Source organism: Sminthopsis crassicaudata, chromosome 2 (assembly GCF_048593235.1).
Source record: "Sminthopsis crassicaudata isolate SCR6 chromosome 2, ASM4859323v1, whole genome shotgun sequence".
Taxonomy (NCBI): Eukaryota; Metazoa; Chordata; class Mammalia; order Dasyuromorphia; family Dasyuridae; genus Sminthopsis; species Sminthopsis crassicaudata.
Window position 1 is genome coordinate 86,290,833 of NC_133618.1, and position 27,498 is coordinate 86,318,330.

Genomic DNA, 27,498 nt, shown 5'->3' on the forward strand with positions numbered 1-27,498 from the left:
ACAGCTCATTTACCTTCTCTACAACTCCATATCCTTATCAGTAACATGAGGAGATTGGATTAAAATTCTATTTCTTTCCAGCTTTAGTTTGATTCTGTGATATGATTTATACATTATAAAAGCTCCAGAGACCCTTGTAGTCATGCAGATCATGGTAACATACCCAGGATGTAACCTCAGGTCTTCTGACTCCAAATATCACCATGCACAAATGATTTCCTCATGTTGGGCCTTCATTTCTTCATCTATAAAATAAGGGAATTAATTTCTTTGTGGCTACTGAGTATAATTAGACCAATTATTTTTAAAATTATAGGCCACCATCTAAACTTTTTAAAAAAAGCTATATGAGGGAATCATACACATTTGTAGAGAAAAATAAACAGCTCATAAGGGGGATAGTGGTAAGAGGTGAGTTAAATCAAATTAAGTCAGCAATCATTAAACAACTTCTTTATGGGGTAGCGTGACAGGTTTTGGGGATGTAATCCCCAAGTAGATTTAGGCCTCAAAAAGCTTGTATTCTGCACTGGAACTGAGTATACTACCTACGAAGCGATGTGAGGAAAAAGAGAACATGTATAGCTACTTCCAAAGTGGAAACTGGCAGAGAATCACCTACTAGCTCTGTTCATTCATTCACATCTCCATCTATTCTAAGTAGAATCAGAAGGAGTGATAGTTTAAGTACAATTGGGAAAATCCTAAAATTTAGTAAGATCCATTCGTTAGATAATGTAGGCACTCAATCCCAAAAGAAATTGACATAACTTCAGAGCATGTGGTAACTTTCAGTTTTAGTGAGGGTTCAGAAAATTTTTCAAATAAGAAATTCCAGAATTGGGAAGGATTGGGAGTTAAAGAATAAAAAGATAAAGCTTATTAGTACAATAATGTAAATTTTTTTTTTAAGCAAACGATGGTCCATTATTCATTGACTCTTGTAAGCTAAATATTAAGGTTAGTTATATTGTGTTTGGTAAAATGTGCTACTCTTATTACAGAAATGCAGATCATCTTTCTTCAAAGTTGATAAAAGGTTTATATCAGGTTATCTTATATCAAATATCCATTGTTTGATAATCTTTAGAGAACTTCAAGTAGATTTTGAGTAGAAGGTAATTAGAGACTACAATTGTGTCTAAAGTTTAATAGGAAGTAAAATTCAAGTTGTTAATAGTTTGCCTTAACTATTATTATTTATTAATTATTTTTAAATTTATATTAATATTCCAAGCTTGTTTTAAGAATAAAAGTAAGTTTTTATAATTTATTTTTCCAACCAAGACCTACCAAATCCAGTTTTGAGTAATTAATTTATATACAATTTTCTAACTTGCCTATTTTTAAAGCAAATTCATGTGGTTATTAATTTTATGTTCTTTTGCAAGTCTTTAAAATGTAATATGAAAGTTAATTTTTTGTTTTTGTAAAAGATTATTTTGTTACTTTTTGGATAGGATACTTATTTTGTTACTTTTTGGATAGGATCTCTCTCATTCCCATAACACAAAATGCATTTTTTTTGGGGGGGATGGTTTATTAATAGGAATATTTATTTTTCCAATGATTTGAAGTTATGTAATTTATTAATAAATATCATAAGACCATTTGTTAGATTTTATAGCAGGGTATGCTGGAAAACATTACTTAAGTTATATACAATTAAATCATTAAAGTATTCTTGAAGAGTATTCTTGAAGAAAAATATTCTTTCAGAATTTTATTTCATAAATTTAAAATAATTTCTAATAAAATATAGCATGAAAGAATATAAAGGTGTATCTGTTCTCTTAAAATAACATTTGAATACTGCATATTTAATAGATGATAAAGCATGGAATTTTTTTATATGTACATGATCAGACTCCTTAGATTCTGCTTACTTAATAAAGTGGTCTTATGCTTAGACAATACACTTCATGATAGAGAAATGAGTGTTTTTGCTATAGTATGTTATGTTATATGTTAAATTATCCTAGTTTGTCTACTGACACTGGGGTCTTGAATCTTAAAAAAAGGCCTCCGATGATGCTGAGGAAAGTGGATCACAGGGAAAATTGGTGGAAGCTCTCAGGCAAATGAGAATTAATCATAGGGGAAACTACCGACAACTTCTGGAAGAGATGCTGACTAGTTACAGGCTAGCTAAAGTACAGGGAGAAGAAAGCGCTGCTGAATCAGCTGCTGGAGCTACTTCTTCGAACAATGATGCTGGAGACCCAGTGACAATGCTGGAACCCCATACTGAAACAAAAAGTGAAATTGCTGAATTAGAACATTCTAATGAAGATTCAGGGACACAGATGAGCGATTCACGCATTTGAATTCTCTCTTTTTGTTAATATGTTTATGGTCTTTGATTTGACTTTTTTGCCTAGCTAGTATAATGTATGCATTTGTGTATCAGTTTGTTATGTGAATCTTGGAAAACTAGTTTTATTTGTACAGTCTTTATTTTTTAAGAAGGCCTTTTTTGCATATACTTTTTATCAGATAATTAATTCAGCGTTTACTGTAGTACTTTAAATTTAATAAAATTATATATCCTGTTTTCATTTTATAGGGTGTGCCTGAAATCAGGTCACCAATTGAAGTCAGTAGTTTGTTGTTGTTTTTTTTTTTTTTTTCCTTAAAATTGGATTACACCAGATGAGTTCCATCTGTTTCATTAAACTGAGTTTAATTTCTGTTGTGGACAGGTCCATTGTTAATACAGAACTTTATTGTTTTACATTGTTTTACATAGTGAACTCAAAAGTTTTATAATTTTGCCATTTGTTTAGCATTAGTTATTACAGAAAGGCTGATGATGGCCTTTAATTCTTTCTTGGAATGCTCTCTGACATGTTGTTTGAAATTGTATTTATTTAAAGCACTATATAGTTTTATTTTTAGAACTTGTGAGAGATTGAATGTTTCTTTTGACTTTGTGTATTCTCTATAAAACAAATATAGTTTTTAGAAAAAGTGTACTATTCCTGAAACTGTGGTTTGTAGTTTCTGTATAGATGATATCTGTACAACAAAATGTATATGAAACTGTTTAGTATGGAAAAAAATTTGTGTTTAAGACTTCCCCCCAATAAAGCATGAAATGTGGAATAATTTATGCATGCTGTAATTTTTTAAAATGAATTTTAAAGATTACAGTTATAAAGTCCATCTGTATACTAGAAACCTAATCCAAATCAGAAATTTCTTAATATGCAAGCAAATCTTTTATACAAAGCTTTGATCATTTTTAAGTTTCAGGGAAAAATACATATATGAAAATATAAATTTTTATTTCATCCATATAATTTTTAAAAGTAGCTACTTTAATAAAAATATTCATCTTTATAAATAATAAAACAATTTTTAGTAGGAATACTTTTAAAGCCATATTTGTTTTGTTTTTATTATAATTTATTTTCAAATAAAATAGCTATTGATTACTCAAGCAAAAATGATTTATATTTTTTCCTCTGATTGTGAAATTCTATTTAAATTAAAAAACATAAACAACAATAAAAATTTCCGCCTCAGTTAAGAAGAACTTTTTGTTTTTCTGAAAGTATTTGTGAATAAACTTTAAGTGGAATGGAAGTGGCAGTAATACTCATCGGTATATCTAGCTTTCTGCCATTTCCAGATGAATTTTTGAAATGTAATACAATATTGATAGTGTGAATGGAAATGACCTCTGTATAAAAGCAGCTTTTCAATAGAAGGTACTTTTGTTTGTATAATTTTTGTTTTCCTTTTTAAACTTTTGAAATTCAGTCCGTTGTGAGAAAACTATAGGTGAATAATATTAATATTCTTCCTTTTCTCTTCCTGTAGGGTGCTGGAGATCTAGAAGACCCATGGTAGCCTTACAAATCTACTAAAATGCTTTTGATTCTGAAAATTGGGGGAAAAACTTTTAATCACAGTTTTCTTCAATACCAGGGAATAATTCTGGTGGATTTCCAACATTTTGTGAAATGAGCAGAAAATTATCAGAATTTTCCATCATATGTTCATTTTTGTGTTTTCTGATATTGCCACTCTTAGCATTGCCTATACTACACAGTATTTTTGCCAACCTCAGGCATACTGATTACATCTGTATTGAACTTGATTACTAGAAACCAATGGAGTGATTCTACCATAAATCAATAAACTATCATAAATCAATAAATGTGCCTGAGGTGCATGGGATTATAGTTGTACTCTGAAGATACATTCTGGTTTTTATTTTAACAAAACTCACAACATATAAGCATGTAAGAGTACAAATAATCGTCTGAGATGCTACTTATTTCACTTTACCAAGTTGGAAAGCTTTTGAGGCTCTGTGGCTTGGAATGTCAGTTGGGCAATATGCTATAGGATGTGTATTTATTAGTGTTGTTATTTTTATTTTTATTTTTTTTTATTTTTCAGTTTTACCTGTAATACCAGACTGGGTTCTCCAACAGTGTCCAAATTGTGATGTTGCCTTGCTTCAAGATAAGTGTATTTGGCAATAATAAGATGATTTTAGGCATCAAAATTCCTTCAGAATTTTACCCATGTGCACAACACATCCTTAACTTCTAACTTCAGAAGTCTTCTTAAACCAAACTGATTTAACTTATAATTAGTTGCAATTTGCTTTGACATCTCACTGCTTCAATTTTTTATTATGAAAATTTGCCTTTATAATGTAAATTGTGATTTTTTTTTTGTTCTAAATGTGGTTTTTCTATAGTTTGATTTTTTTCAGCTTAAGATAAAAACAAGTTTTATGTAAAATTGGTATTTTTATTTTGCATTATTTTCAGAACTCAGAATATCACTTTGAGATTACTATAAATACAGTTAAAATTATCTATTTTAGATCTAAGAAAATATTACAGAGATATTTTCATGGGTTCCGTGACCTTTCATTTTATAAACAGTGGGCATGGTACAGAGTGGCTGTCATGTATGGTACTTGAAGATTCTTAGTTTAATTCTATTTTTGCAATAACATTAATTTTCTGAATTCTTTTTTGAGTTGTGCATGTATTAAGCCCAGTTAATGCTGAACATGAAGAGTATTTATCTAAAAGAAGCTATTGGGTAGGGAAAGCAATGAATGTATCCATCTGTATATGATTTACATGATGTGGATGCCTTGTAAACATTTTCCTATTTGTTTAAACTGTATTTCAGCGAGGATGTTATTGCCCTTGTGTGTAGTTTAAGCTAATGAGTCATCAACTGGTTTTGTGTGAAATGGAATTCATGGTTATTTTCTGTAACTTTTTCCCTAAGCTGTGTCTGTACAGTGACACATTTGCCTACAGCCAGCTTTTCTAATCATCCAATTTCATTGTGCATATGATTTTTTTTTTGTCTATAGACAATTATTGCCACAGTATATTTTATTTATTCATTAGATTTTAGCCTTGTAAGTTAAAAGTGTTTTAAATAATGTTAACCGGGTTTGGGGGTTGTTAAAAGATAGGGAATGAAGAATGCAAAATGGTTTATTGTTCAGACTGTCCGCTCTGATCCAACCCTGTACTGATGATAGTACCTCCCAGTATGATATTGTGATGTTTCATACAATGCAGTGAACATAACCAACTTGTTATCTTCAATAAAGGATTGATAAAAACAGTGTGATATGTTGCTATTTTGTATAAGGCATTTTTATAAATAATATTTTTAGAGTATATTTTAATTATAAAACTTGCAATGTATACAACTTACTGTAAAATGATAGAAGATCATTCAGGTAAAAAAAAGTATTTCAAGAAAGATTTTCAGAAAATGCCTAGAGTAATACTAATTAAAATCCATATTACTCTTAAATAGAATTGTACCAAAATATCTAACTTTAATTTTTATCCACCTTTTCAGGGGGATGGTCAGAGTGAAATCAATTCTTATAACTTCAGAGGTTTAAAAAATAAAAAAAAAGAAACGAACAGGTCTCCGTATTCAACAGTAAGTTATTAACAGAAATAACCTAGTTCATTTTCAACACCTTAATGCTGTTCTAATTGTTGACTATATTTAAAATTTCTGTAAGATAATAGCTTCATGGTGTGATATAGATTTGATCTCTTGGGACATTGTTTTTTTTTAATATTACAAATTTCCCCAGATTAAAGAAATTAGACTATAAATGAGATAAAAACTCAGACACAATTTGAGGTTACAAGTAACATTCTATGCCCAAATCCCTATCAATATCTGTTCAGTAAAGCAGTTTCTATAGATGTATATTTGTGTGTGTGTGTGTGTGTGTGTGTGTGTGTGTGTGTGTGTGTGTGTGTGTGTGTGTGTGTGTGTGTAATGAAGTTTTTTGCTGAATTTCATCATTTTCCTCAAATTCCAACTATTACAGTTTTAACAATGGGGCACCATCAAGGTTCACTAGAAGGGTGTAGTAGACTATTGGGGTAAGAGGAAAGTAATAGGTGATATTTGGGATCCATTATTTTTGTCAACAAAAATTTAGAATGTTTTTTTTTTTTTTTAAAAAAAACACCCCAGAATACATGAAAATCATTAGTCTTAATACATGAGTTGAAACTAACTGCTTCTTAACTGTAAGTCTTGAGTGTCTGGTGCATATTTATAGCCAAGAATTCTTTATAATCTTTTCCAAATAGTTATTGTTGCTTTTCACTTAATAATAAGCTGAGTTTAATGCCCTCATAGTGCCTTGTCTTATTTACTTAGATTCTTGAATTTTTTTAAGAATGTCTAGCAAAGCCTAAAAGCAGAATAAAGACTGTTATTACTGAAATAAAACAATAGCAGGCCTGTTTAAAATGTCCATTTCCTCAGGTCATTTTTTGATTTGATTGAACTATCATTTGATTTTGATTGAACTAGGAGTTCCAGATACTTAAAATCATTATTGTACTAGCTTTTACAATATTATATGTAATAATTCAAATTTATTGACATTATGTAGAATTTTTCACCTTGGGATCTGAGTTGCCAACAACAATAATAATAACTTAACATGCTGTGTTCTCCTTAATTTTTACAAGTGGTACTTTGAATACTGAATATATGTGCCTTGACTTTTCGTCAATAATAAGACTTACCATCTGGCTAAAGTTAAACTTTTTTAAAAAATTTCTAATCATATCCTTTTGACTTGAATTAGAAATTAGATTGACTTATTAATAAATTAGGATAATTTTCTTAGGCTACCTATATATTCCCATTCCATCTCTAAATCATTGGAACCCACTCTTAGAGCAAAATGGAATGTTATAAAATTGCTTACCTTATTTTGTACCCATAGAGTCATGTTCTCTAGTCTTGAATTTTTTTTTTCTTGTTTTATATTACATATTATGATCATATAGATTGGTCATTATATCTATTTGAAGTAGAAGTCTCCTGAAAAATTTTTTTAGATGCTGAAAAATTAGCTTTCAAACTGAGGGAAAAGCAGTTGATTATTTTTGTTCAACAATAACAATGCATTAAGTGCTTGCCCTCTGCTAATTGCTAAAGAAACAAAGGCATAATTCAGCACTTGCTCTCCAGGGACTTGGAGTTTAGTTGGGGAGACAACAAATAGCTGTGTACAAAAAAAAAAAAAACCTCTATGGTGTAAACAGAGAGGAAGCACTAAAATGCAAAGGTTTGTGCAATCCTTTTGTAGAAAGTAGGATTTTTGACTAGGACAAAGCCAGAAAAGTCATGAGGCAGTATGAGAAGAGAGGATATTGTTAGTTAAGGGAGACAAGTTAGTGAAAATTCCCATAGTCAGGAGCTGAATTATCTGTTAGTATAGTTTATTGAGTAAGTGTCTCAGAGGGCACTTTAGAAAGTGAGAGGAGGGTGGACTAAATTGGAAAGAAATTCAGGAAGGAAACCCAAACCAGTTATTCCCTTATATCAGGCATCAGGTGATGCCTCCCGAGTCCTCCCGAGATTGGTGGCAGTAATAAAAGAGATGTTAGAGGCCTTAGTTACTGATTGGATAGATGGTGGGGGCAGTTGAAGAGACAAGAGACACTACCTTGTGATCTTGGACATATCTGAAATCAATGTCTCCTGAGTTTATTCAGGTATTGAAAGACTGATCTGGCTTTCAAATTGAGGGAATTTAATTTGATAGTTTTTGTTAGCTATCTAGTGAAAAGGAATGTTTGTTGAATGTAGAAAGAACATTCAGTTTTTGTTGTAAGTTTTAATTAACCATATCTAGTAAGTCGTTACAGATTTGCATTAAGAATTTTAATAGTTTAATTTTTTTTGTCTTTTGAGGCTGGGGTTAAGTGACTTGCCCAGGGTCACACAGCTAGGAAGTGTTAAGTGTCTGAGACCAGATTTGAACTCTGGTCCTCCTGAATTCAAGGCTGGTGCTGTATCCACTGGGCCACCTAGCTGCCCACAATAGTTTTCAAAATAACTTGATAATATATACCACATTCTTTCATTCAATCAAAAAATTTGTAAGCTCTGTACTTTTTAGATGTGTCTGCCTATGTCCTTTTATTTGTAATTTAAGTAGTTTACAGTGTCTGATGTAAAGCACAGTTCTTTGAACATAAGTCATTAATATGTTTGTTCAATGGGATTGAATGAAAAAAATCAATAAAATGCTTTCACTACTTGAAATGTTATACAGTTCACCCTATCATTTTGGTTCTCTTTCTTCCCCTCCACTTTCCTTATCTTCTTGAGGTCATTTGAAACATAACTGCAATCTGACAGCTTTCTTTTTTGTCATGGCTTCTTCACATGTCCATTATTTCCCCTCTAGCTATCTTACCCAGGTCACTTGCCCTCAGGACCTATTCTCTGTGCCTTGTTCTAATTTACCTGTAGTGTGTCTCTGTTTACTGTTTTTACTCTCTTTACTACTCTGTTTACTACTATTAGTAAATTTAGTCAGCTTGCTGTTTTGTGTTTTTTCTTGAACTTTTATTGACTGTGGACACTTCTTCCATAATCCAGATAAACCAGCATCATAAATTATGAGCTGGACTAATTACAAATAATCTAGGCTGATGTTCTCATCTTACAGATGAGCAAACAGATTTAATGATGTCAAGTGACCTGCCAATGGTCATACAATTAGTAAGTACCAAAGCTAAAAGTTGAGCTCAACGCCGATCCCCGTCTTCAAGGAGCATATATTTCAACAGGAAAGACAAAACACAAATAATTATGAACACAGGAAAATGCAGTGTAGATGTAAGACAATCTTTGAAGGAAGGACCAAAGGGAGGAAGTTGGGAAAGGTCTCCTATAGAAAACTAAATTCAAAATGCTAAAGTGCTTTCTGTTGCATTAGGCTTTCTCCCATATATTAAAATTTCTGATTCTTTCTTTGCCAGCTAAATTTGTGTTTCTTAAAAGAACTTTGGTAATATTGACATAAATTCATTCTTGTTCATCCTGCCACCTAGTGGTAGCAGCAATACAAACACCCTTTCACAGAGCTAGACACTATCCAAAACACTACAGTTTTTCCCCAGAAATTCACTTGTAATCAATGATCATAAGACATAAGCATACACAGAGAGAGAGATGCCAAGAGAAAAGGTTCCACCCTTGGAAAGCTAAATAGATAGTCAAAAGAGTTACATAATGTGGATTTTAATCTGTGTTCTTTTCCTTGTATGAAATTGTGCAAATCCTTTTATCTTTCTGGTATCATTATAGCAAATACATAGACTAGGTGTATTTAATAGGTATGTTCCTAATACAAAGACATTATTGTATAAAGTGTCAAACATGTAGTCTGCTATGTTCCCAAGTGTGGCCTGAAACAGGAAATAGATAACAGAATAAGTATAATAAAACATAGATAATAGGACGTTTTAAAACTAACTTAGTTTGTGGATTGCAGAAACCCCTATATATTAGTAGCCTTCATTTGGATAAAGTTAGATCAAGTCAGGAAAACCTAGGTATAATGCTTGCCTTTGATAGATATTGACTGTGTGAACCTTGGTGATCACTTAAGCCCAATGCACTCAGTTTTTTCCCCAGCAATATTATTTTACTTTTCAAATTACATGAGCATGATTTTCAGCATTACTTTTTGTAAGATTTTTAGAGTTCCAAATTTTATTCCTCTCCCCTGCAGAAGACAACAAGCAATTTAATATAGTTTATACAAGCACAATCATTTTAAACCATATTTCCCTATTTTTTGTATTGTAAAAGAAAAGTAAGTATAAAAGGGAAAAACTCAAAAAAATAAAAAACAATCCCTCCCCCTTTTTCAACCCTTTTTCTCCCTATCCCCTGCTAAAATGGTGTGCTTTGACTTGTATTCAATCTTCAAAGCTAGCTGTCTCTGGATGACATTTTCCTTTCCAAGTCTATTGGAATTGTCTTAGATCATTGTGAAGAAAAGCTAAGTTTATCATAGTTGATCATCACATCTTACTGTTAATTGTATACAATGTTATCCTGGTTCTGCTCACTTTACTCAGCATCAGTTATGAATCAGGTTTTTTTAATCCTTCTAATTTTTAATTCCCTTCATGTTTCCCTTAAATATTCCTTCCTTAAACATTTTCAGCTTGCAATGCTTGGTTGACATTGAAATAAAACAACTATACAGCAAAATGTTAAGTAACTAAAAGAAAAGAAGAAAAACACAATGTGGCAGACACATCTTCTCTAAATCTTACAGAGAATCTGCTCACTTGAAGGACTTTTTTAGATCTCTTATCATATGTATATTAGGGGATTCCATGTAATTCATCAGAAAGTCTGGATTTGTATACTACTGACTATCATGGGCAAATTACTTACCTCAGTTTTTTCATCTATAACAAAGTGTTAATTACTACCTGTTGTGCTTATATCAATGTGCAGATTAACTGGGGAAAAAGTAAAATAATGACCCACTTAACACCTTAACCTTTATAAATTCTGCATAAAAAAAACCCACCAAAATATTCAGCAAGTGTTCTTTTTAGTAGTCATTTGTTTATTGTTTGACATTGAGTTCACAAGATTTTGAGATGTTTTGAGCATAAAACCATATACATGGTATATTTTAAGCAAATCTTTGATTAATAGTCCCTTTCTTCAAGTATAGTCTTAGTTTTATACCCCACAAGTTTTCAGTATTTTTTTAATTTGGTGGTTTCCCAAGCCATTGAAATATATTAAACTCCGTTTCTTGTATGCATTTTTGGGGTGTGAGAAATGAGGCAATTAGGGTTAAATATCTTGCCCAGCGTCACACAGCTAGTATGTATAAAGTATCAGAAGTTATATTTGAACTCAAGTTCTCCTAACTATAGTAACTGTAGTAAGTCATGCTTACTGTGACTTGTGCCATGGTACATGGTTGCATTGTAGTATTCAGTCTCCTTTTAGAAATATCTATAATTCTGTAACAATTCTCAGTCTATTATCAGATGTTGCTGTTCTCTAAATGGGACAAGACCACTAGAAATAAAAAATATCCCAAATATATTTTAGGGGGTTATATATTACATTCTCATGAGGAAGCTCAGCTGAACTTCTGACAGCTGTTTTGATGTAGTCTTGAATGAAAAATAAGTTAAATTAGTACAAATAATGATTTTCTAATCTTAATGTCTATTATATATAATATTATGTATAATGTATTAGTCGATATGATATTGTCTTTCCCATGACACAATTTTTTTTTCTTTATGGTAATTATAGCAATTGTCTTTTTGCTGTACTTTCAATCTCAAGGAGCCTTTGCTTCATTGTAAAAGAATAACCAACTTTCTATTTGCTGTGTCCTTTGGAAGATCTTTGCTCATTTTCAGAGGAATAATTAATTCATCAGTAATTAGTAATTGTGAGAATTTGTTAGATTTTAGCAAAAAAAAAATTTCCATTTTTGATGGTACTTTGTTACAGTCTGAGTGATCTTGTTTCATTGTGCGCTTTAATTCATATTATTAACTGGTTTCATCTAGTTAAAGTGAGATATTCTGAGCCAGCCTACTGTACTTTTATGCCTATTGCAGATATAAAACTCTTATTGCTCATTTCACACACCCTTGAATTTATCTCACAATGTTACATTAAGACTTATATGAGCCTTAGATAACATATTTAACACTTTATAAATTGTAAAGCCCATATTGATGATAAATTAGAGGTTCTCAATTCACTCATTTCAAATCTGGATTAACTTAATTGTATATATGCAATGTCCATTTAAATTTGTATCTAATTCAGCCTAGTATTTTTTCCCATCTTTGTCTTTTTCAGGGCCAGTTGTACTCTTTTAATGGGCACTATTTTGGGTCCTATATTTTAGAACCAATATTACAGAGAGAGACCATTCTATTATCAAACTCTTGATAATAGATCTTTTCCCTTATTCAGTATTTGTTGTTTGTCCCACTTTTTCATCTGTCATTTACTCCATTTTCCAGTTTTTATTATCAACTACTATTTAGTTGTATTTTGCATGACATAGATGTTTATTTTCATTTGTTTTAGCGTCACAGACCTAGAAGAGATTATAGACATCACCTAGAACAATTGATCCCTCTTGGTCCACAGAGCAGAAACAGATTCATGGAAGGGAAGTGACTTCCCACTGTCACAGACAATAAAGAAATTAGGTCTGGGACCTAATAGTGAAGAAACATTGATCTTTGATCCAAGAAAGATGGCTGACCATAAGCAACTGGTTGTGACTGCTATCAATTCTCTCCTTTGTTAAATAATATAGTCAGTATAATTACATAGTGTTTAGTACTTACTATGCATATCACCTGACTATCTTTTGGAGAAACATTTATATGACATAAAAGCCTAAGACTTAAATATAATCTTAAGACGTCTTTGGGCTTCTTGTCTCTATTCCTGAGAAAAATAGTGGCCTGCCTTGTCCGAGATTACCCAATCATTAAGTTAGTGTGAGGCCATATATAAAACTTAGGTCTTCCGAACTGGAGACCCAATATTTCCTAGTAATAGATGATCAAATATCATGTGAAATTGATATCTGATTTACTTTGATTGCATGTTAAAAACCAATCATCTGTTTCAATAAGGACTTTTGTGCTAACTTTTACTTAGAATTCCTTCTGTCTTCTGATTTTATATAAACTTTGTCAATATTAATAGGATTTCATTCCTCTCAGGATTTGTACAAGGATCTCACATTTAGATCACCATTCTAAATTACACTAAATTAGCAGTGACTATGTCACTCTTTATTGACATTGTTGGCTCCCTTTCCTCTTTTCTTGTTGCTATCAAGTTTAAGTATATATTTGATATATAAGATATATATGATACTTAAGTAAAATTACTTAACAAAGTAAAATTCATGCTTGGCTGGTATGTGTAAAAATAGTCTGAGAAACAGTAGAATAAGTACTATTGATTATGGAATAGTATCATGGAAATTTGCATCATAGATTTAGATAAAGAGAATATTAGATTCTTCTAGTTGGAAGGCCCTGAATCACTTAAGCTGATCCTTAGTTTCCTTGTCCTTAAATTGGAGATAACAATAGTTCTGCAGATCAAATAAGATAATTTCATTGGAACTGTTTTATATTCTAGTGATAGTCTGATCCTCACATCAGGTTTGCATGATCATTTTGTTAAAAAACAAAAAACCTAAATTGTATAATTTTTTATTTTATTTTTTATTTTTTTATTACCCTTATTTTTAGCCTTTTTTTTAAAAAATAGAACTATATAGGGAATAAATACTGACATTAAAGCTCATTGTAGACATACTATGAATTTAAGAATTTCCCCTTGTTTAGGAAAACATTGATGTGGAAATTTTAACAAGTCATCATCATACATCAACATGCATCTATTCTCATCCTAAAATTATGCAACCATCAAAACAAGGTTTTTGTAAAAATTCCTTGGCCTATGAGGCACAAAAGTAGATTTTGACTTTGAAGACCTCATCAAACTCTTTGACAATAATATTTGGGTAATTCTACTTTTAAACTTAACATTTTATCAGGAACAAATACATATATATATATATATATATATACACACACATACATACATACATACATACAAATAAATGCATTTAAAGCACTTTGGAAGACTTAAAGCAGCATAATGCTATCTAATCACAATAATAGTAATAAATATAGATATAAGGTTGGTAGATATGCCAATTAGCAGAGAGGAAAATCAGAAGAGTACAGTTTTCCTAATAGATGTCAACAAATTATCTTTTCTCATCTCACTGGAAATTCAATATATTGCCAGTTTTTCATGAAAACATTCATAGTTTAGCCAAACTCCAGTATAAGATTTTTTTTTACATGTGTGTGTATGTATGTATGTATGTATTTCTTCGCCTGGATTATATGCTCCTGGAATGTTTTTTTGTCCCACATCTTGTCCAGCACAGGTTGTACACATAAACATTTAATAAATTCCTGTTGAATGAATGATAGGTGTATTTTTCCTGAATTCATCATATTTATTGTTAAAAGAAATGGTGATAGGGCAGCTATTTGGGGCAGTGGATAGAGCACTAGCCTTGAATTCAGGAGGACCTTAGTTCAAATCTGGTCTCAGACATTTAGCACTTCTTAGCTGTGTGATCCTGGGCAAGTCACTTAACCCCAGCGATAAGCGATTTTTCAAATAAAATTTTATGAAAAGTATGATAAATAATAATAATAAAACAGTGATATTTTTGTAATCTTATGATAAAGAATATAAATTATAACAAAGAATTCTGCAAACCTAAATAACATTTAAAAAAACACAACTACTAACACTCAGTGTTTAACATACTTTTTCTTCTATATTATCTATAAAAGAAGTCAGGAAGAGACTCAGGAAGAGATCTCTTTTTTAGGGCCAGCTTGGTCATTTTTATAATTTTTATAATTTCCCAGTATTTCTATCGGCTTACATTGTATTTGTTTTCTTGATTCCATTTCACTTTACATGAGTTCATGTAAATCTTCCATTCTTTTCTGTATTCATTATCTCTTGGAGCAAGTTAATATTTTTTTTTTTTTTTGCCATTATGTATTTTAACTTCCCCAATCAGTGGGTATTTACATTATTTCCATTTATTTGCTGCTATGAATTTTTCAATATATTTATGGCCTTTCTTTTCATTGATTTTTCTAAATTAATAATAATATTAATTAATTAATAATATTAATTAATTAATAAGATTAGATACCTTACAGTGAAAAAAATGAAACAGTATGGATATTAGCCTCTGTACATAATTCTAAATTGTTTTTGAGAATGGTTGGTCCAATATAAACCTTGAAGAAGAAAACACTTTTTAATTTATAACTTGATGGTTAAGAAAAAATTGTGGCTGGATAATTATGCTACTTTGGAATGTTTCTTTCCTATCAATTCCATGGAATGCTTATGTACTTCATATTGGGATTTCCCTATAATTTTTGTTTTTATGTTGAGATTTGCTAATCGGTGATTCAGTTGTTATTTATACTGACTTTCTCAGAAAACCAACTTCTTTAAACAGATGGCTTACAAAGTTATACTTCCATTTTTGTTATCTTTCAAGTTATGTTTCAAACTGCTAGACATCTTAGCCTATCTAAAAACAATTTTACTTTTCTAAAATATACTATCTTCCTTCACTGCTTCTATCTGGCATCATCATTTTTCTAGACTCACAAGATTGAAATCCTGAATCCCTTAACTTTTTCTTCTCATTCTTTTTACATAGTAACAAAATTCTATTTACAAATATTCATTTCCACCCCTAATTTATTCAATAATACTCAGTATCTTAATTATCTAATTTCTATTTACTCCGCAGTGCCTTAGTTAAGTCTTCCCAGATAACCTGTAAAAAATGATGGGTTTGGGTGTTTTTTTTTTTTATAATCATTTTAAAGATTAAAATAGAGACCATATGTTAAAGTCTGCTTTGGACATGTAAAGTGTTATGTCAATCCCCACCTTCAGTGGGGACCATACTTGTCACAAGGAAGCATGATAATAGTTGCTCTGTTGCTGGAGGGCAGAATTAAGATTAATCAGTGAATGCAAACATGCATCTAAGAGGTAAATTTAAGTTTTAACAAGAAAAAACTTAACACATATATGTACACAAAAAAATGGTAAGAGCTAAGTTTCCATGAAATTCTTTGAGTAGACTGGATGATTATTTGCAGTTAGAATTACGACTCTTTTTGGACTTAAACTCAATGTTCTTAGAGGTTCCTTCAAAGTTTGAGATTTTGATTCTTTGGAACAGCTCTTAGACAAAAGATGTAGATTTAGAGCCATGAGGGAGCTTAGCTGTGTCTTCTTTAGGAGAGGAAACTAGAACATGTAGGCAACATGTTGATGGTCAACAAGTACTGGTGGTAGGAGTGGAGCATTGCTCTTTACACTGTGCCACATGGCATCCCACAGGCTGATCCACAATCTTGATTTTACAGATACCATTCAATAAAATGGACATTAACATTGCTATTATTTTTGGCACACAATTTCCAGCCTGCTGTTTTTTTCAGGAAGCTAATTGGAGGGGTGCTTGCCATGAAAATTGATAAATACAAGGTCACTTGAGGGGAGAGAGAACTAAGAAATGTTTTACTATGGGAAGTAGTTACCACATGAGCTTAGCCATGAAGAAAATTATGGCCACAACAGATTTTCCACTTGGAGACCATCTGAGAAAAGGTATGTTAGAAAGTAGTTCAGAGGGGGCAACTAGGTGGTGCAGTGGATAGAGCACCAGCCTTCAATTTAGGACAACCAGAGTTCAAATCTGGTCTCAGACACTTAATACTTACTAGCTGTGTGACCCTGGGCAAGTCACTTAACCCCAGCCTTAAAAAAAAAAAGAAAGAAAGTAAGTAGTTCAGGAAGTAATAAATGGACTCGAATACAGGGTATATAAAGCATACCAAGGTATACCAGGTAGTAAGGCAAAAGAGGCAGGTTGGAGCCAGTTTGTGAATAACTTTAAATTCCAAGCCAACAAAATTGTTTTTTGTCTTTGAAGATTGAGCTGAAGAGTGAAGTGGTGATATTTGTACCTTAGGAAGATTATTTTGGCAGATGTTTTGGAGGAATTCTGGAGAAAGTAGGAGACCAATAAGCAAACGACTTTAATTGGCAGGAGGTGATAACTATAGTAGGATGATTTAGTATGAGTTACATGAAGGGAGTGGGTGTGAGGTATCCACACAGATTCTAGAACAGCTATATGGAGGATAAAATATCACTTGTGTGTTATAGAACAGGATTGACAGGACAGTGGTCCATCAGCAAAAATGAGAAAACAATTAAACCGATCATCAAAATGGGTCTACTATAGCAAGAAAAGAGAAACAGATTCTAGACACACCTTAGGAGGCACAATTATTAGATATGACAAGGGTGGAGATACAATAAAGGAGACCTGTTGATGTAGGAGCATGAACCAAGAGAGAGGATTGTTACATAAGTAGGGAAGAATGAAAGTGGTGAGAGAAAACTGGAATTGAGCTAGACCTGAAAGGATGATCAAGCTATAGAAGGAAAAGGAGGACAGCATCCTAAATAGGAACAACATGAGTTAAAATGTTATATCCTTGTTTAACAGAAGGAATCACTCATATTCTATTAGCCTTTTTTTCAAGCTTTTGGATCCTTTGATCATTCTTCTCTTTTTTGATATTCTTTTTAATATTAATTTTAGGAATGACATTTTTGATAGACTTTAAAATTTTTATTTCCGGTCCTTCCTTGTGATGAGTAGTCTTATAGACATTTTGTTAAGGGTAAGAATATAATCATGAACTCTCTAGGAAATGACTTAAAAAAGGAAAGTATCGTAATTTTGTTTTGTCCTATGTCCAAGTTATTTGATGATAAATTTATCAACTCTATGCTGCCACTCTTAGAAGTTGTGTGATTGTGACAAATCTCCTGATTTGTAAAGTAATTATGTTTGTTAAGGAAATACACCATACATAAACGTTAAACACTATGTAAATAATTTGGATTTAAATTTTGATTTTTCCATTTTCTACATTAAACAAATCAGCTTATCTCTCCAGAAAGGTAATTGAGGCAAATACATAAGAAATTGAAAAGGTATTTCTGAAGAAATATATCAGTAACTATCTGAAAATGTTCCAAATCAGTAGTAATAAGAGAATGCAAATGAAAACAATACTTTGTTTCTATTTCACATGTATTATATTGGTGATATGGTAGGGAGTGGCACAGGAGGACAGTCACATTAATGTACTCTTATTGGTTCAGATAATTTGGAAAGTGATTTAAAACTATGTCCCCAAGTTTAGTGAATTTCACAGTAATAGGTACATATCCCAAACAGATCAAAGAAAGGAAGGGGAAGAATCATTTAAAAAATCAGCTAAGAATTGGAAACTGAATGCCCACAAATTGTGGAATGGTTAAACAAATTGTATATAAATGGACTATTATTGTGTACACAAAAATGATAAATTGACAGATTCAGGGAAGATTTGAAGGACTTACAATGAATGGATTCAGCTTGACGTAAGGACAACTCATACAGTGGTTGCTACCCCGAAAGCAGCTGGAAAAACTTAAAAAGAACTCTAATCAACACCTTGACCAATCACATCTACAGAAGAGAGAAGTAGGAGTGAAAGGATGTTTGGAGAGAAGCTGAGGAGCAGAGCAGTGTTGGAATTATCTTGTTGGATTTGAGGTATACAAAAAGCAAACTCTATTAGTAAAGATACAGTATTTCATATCCAACCCCTCCTTTTTTTTTCTGCTATCCATAGAATGAAACATTCATATTTCTTGACATTTGTCCACTTTTCGTAATAATAAAATGAAACAAATTTTTATACCTTCAGGCTCAGTGTTCACATCTGTAAGACAAAAGAGTTGTATGGTTCTTTTTGGCTCTTAATCAGTGATCTAAGTGGTACAGGTTTTGAATTAATATATCCTCATTCCAGTAGTATACTTTAAATTTATTAAATTATTATGAGAAAATTTCTTGTTTCAATTTTTGAAACCAAAATGACAGAATAGGAAGCAGAAAAAAAGTAGGGCAAATCTTTACTCTTACTCTACACACAAAACTTTAAAACAGATCCAGAAAAAAAGTGAATTAGACTGAATACAGATCAGGAATTAAAATTTTATATCATTTGTCCAGATTAAGTTAACTTGGGAAAATAAAAAGATCTGTGAAAACTGTAGAACATAGTGTGTGACCAAGAACCAGAGTATTCCAGTGCCGATGGACTCATGAAGCACCAGGATCTTTTTCAAAAGGGTACAAGAACTGGTGCTCACTTTTGTTGCCACCCTGTTCTGGATCATAGGTTCAAGGCAAGTTACGGAGGGTAGACTGTTTAGAGTTAACAGTAGTTGCAGGCTCTACACTACGGACCAAGAAGCAGATCCAGAAGTGTATCATTCTAGCACCAAAAGTAGATCAGGATTTCAGTAACTTCTAGTCTATTCTAGCCGGCAGAGAAATAGGCCAGTAGTTCCAGACTAAAGGGAAGCCTGTAATTTTGTAACTCCAGACCAGCAGAGTTTAGTAGTAAACCAAGTAGCTGAAACTACTGGAATTTAATAGGACGCAAATGTTTCTTGGACCTAAACTCAGGATGGGAACTTAGAAAGATTAGTCTTGATCTGCAGCAGACTGCTGAAGTAGCACTGAAAGTTTACAAGTCCCCAGTCTGAACTATTCCTGACCACAAGCCTCAGTATTCCAAGAAAGCAGTGGCAGAAGTAGGCCAGAACTTTGCTCCAAAAATGCAGAGTCTAGTTCTAATTCAAAATTGAAATCAGGAAATAGGCTGGAAGAATGAGTGCACACACACACACACAGATTCCTTTTTTTAAAAGCTACTAGGATGACAAGGATATACGAAATATAATCCCAGAAAAAGGAAATTCTAAAATACCTTTATGCAAAGCCTCAGAAAAATACAAGAGTAGATTTTATTTTGTTTTATAAATGAGCACTAGAGGAAAAAATAAAACCTATGCTAGAATTTGAAAGAGAATTTAGAGCTTAGCAGATGAGGCATAAAACCCTCCTCAAATATCAGACTTTCTGAAAATGAAAATGGGCTAAATAGAAGCTAATGATTAAGATTAGAAATAGGAAAAAAAAAAAACTAAGACCAGGGGTGGAAATGAGGACAAGATAAAGTATCTTAAAGCTAAAGCAACCAACCTGGAAAACAAATCAAGAAAGAGAGCCCCAAACATCTTATTTGAAGAAATCATGAAATTTCCCAGAATTAGTATGCAGAGTAGAAATAGAATTCATCATTCACTTCCTAAAAGGCCCCAAAATAAAAGTAGGAAACTTACAGCCAAAATCCAGAGCTCCTGGATTAGAGGAGGAAAAACTAAAACCAAATACAAAAAACCCAACCCAAACTTATGCAAGCAGGTAGAAAGAAAGAATGCAAATGTCAAGGAAACAGTCAAGGCCCACAGTCTTGAGCAGATACCGCCATCAAGATGCAAGGAGCTTGCAGTGCTGTATATCAGAAGGTACAGGATAGGCATATCATCAAGAATTTTGTACCCAGAAAATCTACTGGGAGAAAAATGAACTTTTAATAAAATGGAGAATTTTCTGGCATAACCAAAAAAAATGGATTAGCATACAAATTTTGAAATTCAAACCTAGGAGTCAAAAGAAATATAGGTAAACACAAACAACTAATCATAAGGATCTCAATAAGGAGTCTGTTCATATCAGAGGTCATAGAAGGAGTTATGTAGATGGAAAATCTGGCAGTGGTTCATGATTTTTAGCACAAGCCTCTAAACTGGCTGGTGGGCTAAATATGACCTGCCTGTTTTTGTATGGAGCCAAGACATTTTGTACATTTAAAAAAAAACAAGCCTATTTTAATGTAGAAAAATAATTTAGCTTGCATATCATAGAAAAATAGCTGGCTAGATTTGGCCCACCAGCCATTTGCTAATCTCTGATGTCTGGAGAGTAATGGAAAAGGAGGGAAGAAAAATTATGGGAAAAGGGAAAAGATGAAAGCTAGTGAAAATTGTTTCACATAGTTTAAGTGCACAAGTAGAAATTCAAATAAGAATGAGTGGAGATAGTTGTGACTGGTAAAGAAGTAGTGAGGGAAGAAGGCTGACAAATCACTCATCTGAAGTCAAGGGAGAAAATAACGTGCACATCTGAGAGCACTAGCCTTCAGAAATAGATTTTACTCAATATGGAAACAGGAGGAAAAGTGCAGGAGAAATTAAAAGTAAGGGCAGATTGTTTCCTATTGTCCAGTCATGTTTGATGTTTTGTGTCCCATTTGGGGTTTTCTTGGCAAGGATCATGTTGTTTTTAAGGTATTTTAAGGCTTTTTTTTTTTCTTTTTCATCTCATTTTATAGATGAGGAAAGAAGGCAAAGAGAATGAAGTGACTTGGCCAATGGCATATAGCTGGTATCTGAGACCATATTTCATTTCAGGTCTTGACTCTAGGCTCAGCACTCGATCTATAGCACCATCTAGAGGGTAGATTAAGGGATAGAATAATCTTTAATAATTCATTCTAACAACCTATAAATATATTCCATGCTCTTCTTGCTGTGACAAAGAATTGGAAAGAGTGGTTCCACATCAGTTGGGGAATGGCTGAACGACATATGTATATAAATGTGATGAAATAATATGTTATAAGAAACTACCATAAGTGATGATATCAGAACCCTGGAAAGATTTGTATGAACTGTTACAGAGTGAAGTGAGTAAAAGCTCTAGAACACTATATAGTGACAAAAATACTGAAAGTCAAACCATTTTGAAAAACTCAGAAACTCTGATCAGCATCATGACCAACTATGATGCTTGAGAATTGATGCTGAAAAATGCTATTCACCTCGTGATGGAAAGGTTAAAGACACAAAAGTGCAAAATACATCATTTTTAAAGACTGCTAATATGAAAATTTGTTTTACTTTGCATGTTTGTAAAAAGGATTTTGTTTTTTTCATGGTGGGAGAGAATAAAAAAGGAAAACAGGTTTTTGTTCATTATCTAAAATTAAATTTTAATTTTAAAATTTTGATATTATTTTGAAATTATTATGTATTTGATGTTTTCTGCCTCTAGCTTTATTGTCTTCTTTCATTTGGTTGTGCATAATAATACATTAGCTTAAACATAAATCAGATTTGTGGCAGTTAAGTCCATATTTCATACTCTTCCTCTTAATTATTTTTGTAAGCTGTCACCATGTTTTTAGTGCCAAATGTAAAATTCTGCCCCCTTAAAACTTTATTTTTAACCAAACAATTTAATATTCTTGATGATTGTTCTTATTCCATTATTTGCAAAGTAGCAAATATATTGGTTTTAAAATTTGCTCTTTCTAGCTACCTGTTAACTCTGTCATTCAGAATTTACTTCTGTTTATCATGTATCATTCAAAATGGCCTCAATTTTTTTTTTTGCTAACTGATAAAATTAGATTTTTAACTGGATTCTTAGATAATACTTGGAAAATTACAAAATTTCATGATACTGTGTATCATTTTTTCACTTTTAAGTTTATTTGCATTAAAAATAACCTCAAATTTAATTCTGCATCTCTGACTTCTATCCATATAGCTCTGACCAGCTTACACGTAATGTAAATTTTTTTTTAACTTTTCTGTTAGCATCCCCCTACCAGATGTCCTCAAAGAATAGAAAAAGGGCTTACTTTCTGAAAGTCAATCAAAAACATCAGAAAAGGGTCACAATATCATCATAAGAGGGTATTTTGACACTATCCTTTGATAATTGTTTAGATATTGTATTACATATTGAATCATCATTTATACCTTGCTAATAATTTATATTTTGCTGTATTTTTTATCCCTTTCAAATTATAACTTTTTGTGGGTATTGATTGTCTTATGTAACAAACAAATTCTCCAAGAATGCATTAGTATTTTATACATATTGAGCGCATCTAATTATTTTCAGTCTGCCTTTTTTCCTTTTTTTTCCCAAGTCACATCCAATCTACAATCAGATATGTGATTCTTACTTTGCAGTATTTTTCACATTTGATCCCAGTAATTTATCAGTTTAAATATGTATCACCTAAAAATATTCTTTGCATATAGTAGGAACATAGCAAGTCTATAAAGGATGAATGACTCCATATCCTTTGACCTAACAATACCACTACTAGTCATGAATCCCCAGAGAATTTTTTTAAAAAAGAAAATGACTCATGTATAAAATTATTTATACTATCAACTAGGGCAAAGAACTGGAAATCCAAAGGGAATTGTGGTATGTGATGATGATGGAATATTGTTATTCTATGGGAAATGATGAACAGTATGCTCTCAGAAAAGCCTGCAAAGTCCTCTAAACTCAAGCAAAATGAAAGATACTGTATTCAAAGTCATAGCAATGTTGTCAGGATGATCAATTGTGAAGGACTTTGCTATTCTCAGCAATACAACTACTCTGAAAGATATATGATGAAAAATACTATCCATATTTAGAGGAAGAACTGATTGTGTCTGAATACAGATTGAAGAATGTTTTGCACAGCTTCACTTGTGCCTTTTTAATAGGCGTTTGGAGTAGGAAGGGAGAAAACAGAACTAAAAAGTTGTCTTTATTCTTTGTCTTTCTTGGAATGTCAGGGCATTAGCTCTACAGATCTCCACACCTCCTTCCTCTCTCTCCACAGACCAGAGAATGCATCCATCTCCTCCTGCTCCACCCATTGATCTCACTTCCTCTTCTTTGTCCACACCCACCTATCCAGCCAGCACAGAATAGTTAAGTAGGGTCATCCTCCAAACATGTAATAGAGAATTGTCCAATTGGTAATTAGCCTCAAGTGCCAGGTGACCTTGCATCTGCTGCTCAGTTCTAGCCCTCTACAAAAAGTTTTAAAAACAAATATAAAAATTGTTTTAAATGTAACTGAGGAAAATAAAAATCTCTCTCCCTCCCTCTCTCTCTCTCTCTCTTTTTTTTTTTTTTTTTTTTTTTTTTTTTTTTTTTTTGCTGATGCAATTGAGGTTAAGTGACTTGCCTGGGATCACACAGCTAGGAAGTGTTAATTGTCTGAGGTTATATTTGAACTCGGGTCCTCCTGACTTCAGAGCTGGTGCTCTATCCACTGCACCACCTAGCTGCCCCAGAAAATAAAAGTATCAAAAAAAAAAAAAATGAGTTTCAGGTCCTAATTGACTTTTACTGGTAGGTAATGCCTAGCTTGGTGGTTTGGCACTTTTTTCCTATTACTGTTGATACAATCAATTCAAATGCAACAGGAAGAGATATCATCTTTGAATATATTCATAGAATGTAATGTACCATATTTGTTTTATGATACTCTGTCTCTAAATCTAATGTTCTTCATCTTTCATCATTCAGCAAATGGGTAGTAATTTAAGGTGTTTGGATTGACAAGAGATGAAGTGACTTACCTATTTATTGCTCTGCCTGAGTCAGAGGTAGGAGTAAAAGGGAAAGGTGAAAGAAAAGGAAACATTTTTATAGCACCCACTTTGTGCCAGGAACTATGGTAAGCATAGATATCTCATTGGATGCATCTTCCTGAGTCCAAGGCTTCTCCACCATAAGAAGCTTAGATAATTAAAGACAAATTTATTTGTTAAAGCATTTAACCAGATTTTTAAGGTATTTATCTTGGCCATTTGGGATGGTTGTGGAATTTGAGAATCTACTCTAATTACATGTGAAAAATTTATTTCATCTAGTTTTTGTCTGTAACATTGAGATTTCTCAACACTTTACTTCCTATTGACTCTGAGACCAGTGCTTTGTTCATTATTACCAGTTCCTTTTCTTCTCCATTTCTATTCATGCAGGTAAGATATAAATTTACCCTCTGCTTTTACATTTTCTCCCTCTGCCAATATTTGCATGACAAAATATCTCAGACTTGATCTCTGTCATTGGTTCAAACATAATAAAGATAACTGAAGATTTGAATATCTGTGGATGTTCTGTTGGCATATCTATATGTCCAGAAGGAAACTTAACTTACTTGAGATGGTGTCTTCCTTTTGAATTTCCTGTTGTTGGCAGTAGCACCACCAGTAAGTCACTTATGCTCACCTGTAACAAGATTTCAAAATAATTCCTCTGCTTCAGTCACCAGGAAACTTAAGGAATTTAATGGGTGCAACATCACAAACCCAAATACCAATGTGCTATTTAGAGGAATTTTCTGACATAAAATAGTCAGCTACACTATAATAAATGCTGCTTTTTAGATACATTTATGACATTCTTATTGGGATGGGAAGGGGAGAAAGCAGTATTTTTGAGCAGGTATAAATTCAACTGGGTAATGAGGACACAAAAATGAAAAATGAAAATTCTTGTCTTTAAAATCTAATGGTAATAGAGGCCAGTAGCATTTTGTTGTTGCTTTGACTGAATCCAGGTCAAGAATATACAAAGCTCAGATTAAGGCTACAGCCATAGGACTTTGCCCTACACCATACCTCTGAGAACATTGAAAGCTTGCAGATTCCCACATTGTCTTTTAAATCCTGGATAATACAATACTCAGTACCACAAGTAAGTAGCAACAAAACTGTCCCATAACTTTCAGAAGCATATCAGATCCCACCCATATCAAATTTGAAGTCTGGAAACGGGTTATAAGAGAAAAACTCAACAAATTCTTGTAGGGAATGAAAGGGATCTCAGAGGTTATCTAATTCAAACCCTTGATTTTATAGATGTGAATAAATCATGAAGTTATCAATAGCAACATACCATAGCTGCCTTATAACCATGATGTCTATTACCTTTTGGTTTATTTATAGTACTAATTTTTCTGAGGTTTGGGACTACATGTAACATCACCAGAAGAATATTGATATTAAGGAAGTGAATTTTTGCAACAGTAAATAGAACAGGAGAAAGGGAAGGATAGAAGACCCAGCTTCTTAAGACCTTCATGTAGAATCTTATAGCTGAATGTGGAGGTAGTAAAATGTTGATTTTTGTATATCTTGTTTATATACCTGTATACCCAGGGTTATGTTAGAAATTTCTTGGGCAAAAAGGGTTCGCAAAAATATCCTTGGTCTAATAGAAGGGGAGGGTATGATAAGGATAGTGAATTAAAGAATGCTGTGATGCTAAAATGGTGGAGTAGAGGGAGCATTGTATCTAATCTCTCCCAGCATTCTTCTCCAAACAACTTTAAAATACTGAGCCAAATAAAATTCTGGAATGACATAATCAACAAAAGATTGGGGCGAGACATTTTTCCTGCCCAAAATAACCATGAAGCTGTAAGGAGAAATCTTTTTCACTGAGGGGGCTGCTGGAAGTACAGCATATCCACAGCACCAGCCATGGATTTTGGAAATGGTGGTAGCCACAGTAGCAGTAAGCAGCAGGTAAAAAGTATTACAAGGGATCCCTGTGTACAAGCGCTGGACATAGAACCAGCCACCATTTGTGCTTTACTCAATTCTGGATTGCAGTTCCAGGATGGAGAAAGTACTAACACTTGCACTCACAAGGTAGCAGAGGCCTTTTCTGGGTAAAGACTAGAAGCGCAGTGAAAATACCTTTCCCTTAGAAGTATTGAAAACATACAATCCCCTAGAACTACCTGTGAAAACAGGACAAAAGCCTGAGTTTGGGACAGTATCCCTACAAAAAGGGAAGCAGTGCCAAACTCAACATAAAGGTAAAAATTAAAAAACAGACTGGAAAAATGAGTAGTAAGGAAAAACCAACCTTGTGCATAAAAAAAAACTGATAAGGTGTCAAGGAAACTCAAGACACTAACTCAGAAAGTGGTGCTATCTATAAATAAAACCTCAAAAGAAAAATGCAAAATGGACATAAATTCAAGAATTTCTAGAAAACCTAAAGAGCCAAAGAGTCAGCAGTAAAAGAAAAATTGGGAAAGAACTGTGCAAGAAAATTTTGAAAAGATAACATTTTGTTAAAAATATTGAAAAATTTTAAAAAAAAGGCTGAATGGCAGAAAAGGTACAAAACCTCACTGAAGAAAATAATTCTTTAGAAATTGGTCGTGTGGAAGCTAACATCTCCATGAATAAAATAAAGGGATAATAAAATTCAAAAGAATCAAAAAAGAAAATATCACATAAACAAATGAAAATAAAATGACTTAGAAAGCAGATAAAGGAGAGATCTAAGAATTATTGGGTTACCTGAATGCATGTCAGAGATGAGAGGGGAAGGGTGGAAGAGTGAGTATTCCAGTAAAACTCCAGTACTTCCCGGTCAAGAGAGAAATGCAACTAGGAAGAAACTGTTCAAATACCATGAATTCATATTGGGTCACACAAATTTTAGCAGCTATCATAAAGGAGCAGAAGACTTGCAATATATTCTGGAAGACAAAGGAAAATAGGGTTACAACCAAGAATAAGCTATTTAGCAAAATTGAATATAATCCTCTTCCCCCAGAGGAAAAAGGAGAGGACATGGATATTTAATGAAATAGAGGACTTCCAGGTATTTCTGATTAAAAAGACCAAAGCTGATTAGAAAATTTGACTTTCAAATTCAAGACTCAAAGAGAAATATAATGAAAACAGGAAGAG

At 32.6% G+C, this 27,498-nt stretch overlaps 1 protein-coding gene across 3 annotated transcripts in view; it reads left to right on the forward strand.

Moving 5' to 3' along the window:
* The window catches only part of PPM1B (protein phosphatase, Mg2+/Mn2+ dependent 1B), a 67,979-nt gene extending 62,366 nt beyond the window's left edge, over window positions 1-5,613 (forward strand). The window contains exons 6-7 of one of the 3 annotated variants that reach the window (XM_074286706.1): window positions 3,826-3,851; window positions 4,411-5,613. In XM_074286706.1, the coding sequence (XP_074142807.1) occupies window positions 3,826-3,851; window positions 4,411-4,459 (75 nt within the window). In that variant the 3' untranslated portion in view covers window positions 4,460-5,613. Of the gene's footprint in view, window positions 1-2,021; window positions 3,109-3,825; window positions 4,166-4,410 lie in introns of those variants that run through there. The other 2 variants (XM_074286705.1, XM_074286707.1) reach the window with 2 other exon arrangements.
* Window positions 5,614-27,498: the final 21,885 nt, after the last annotated feature.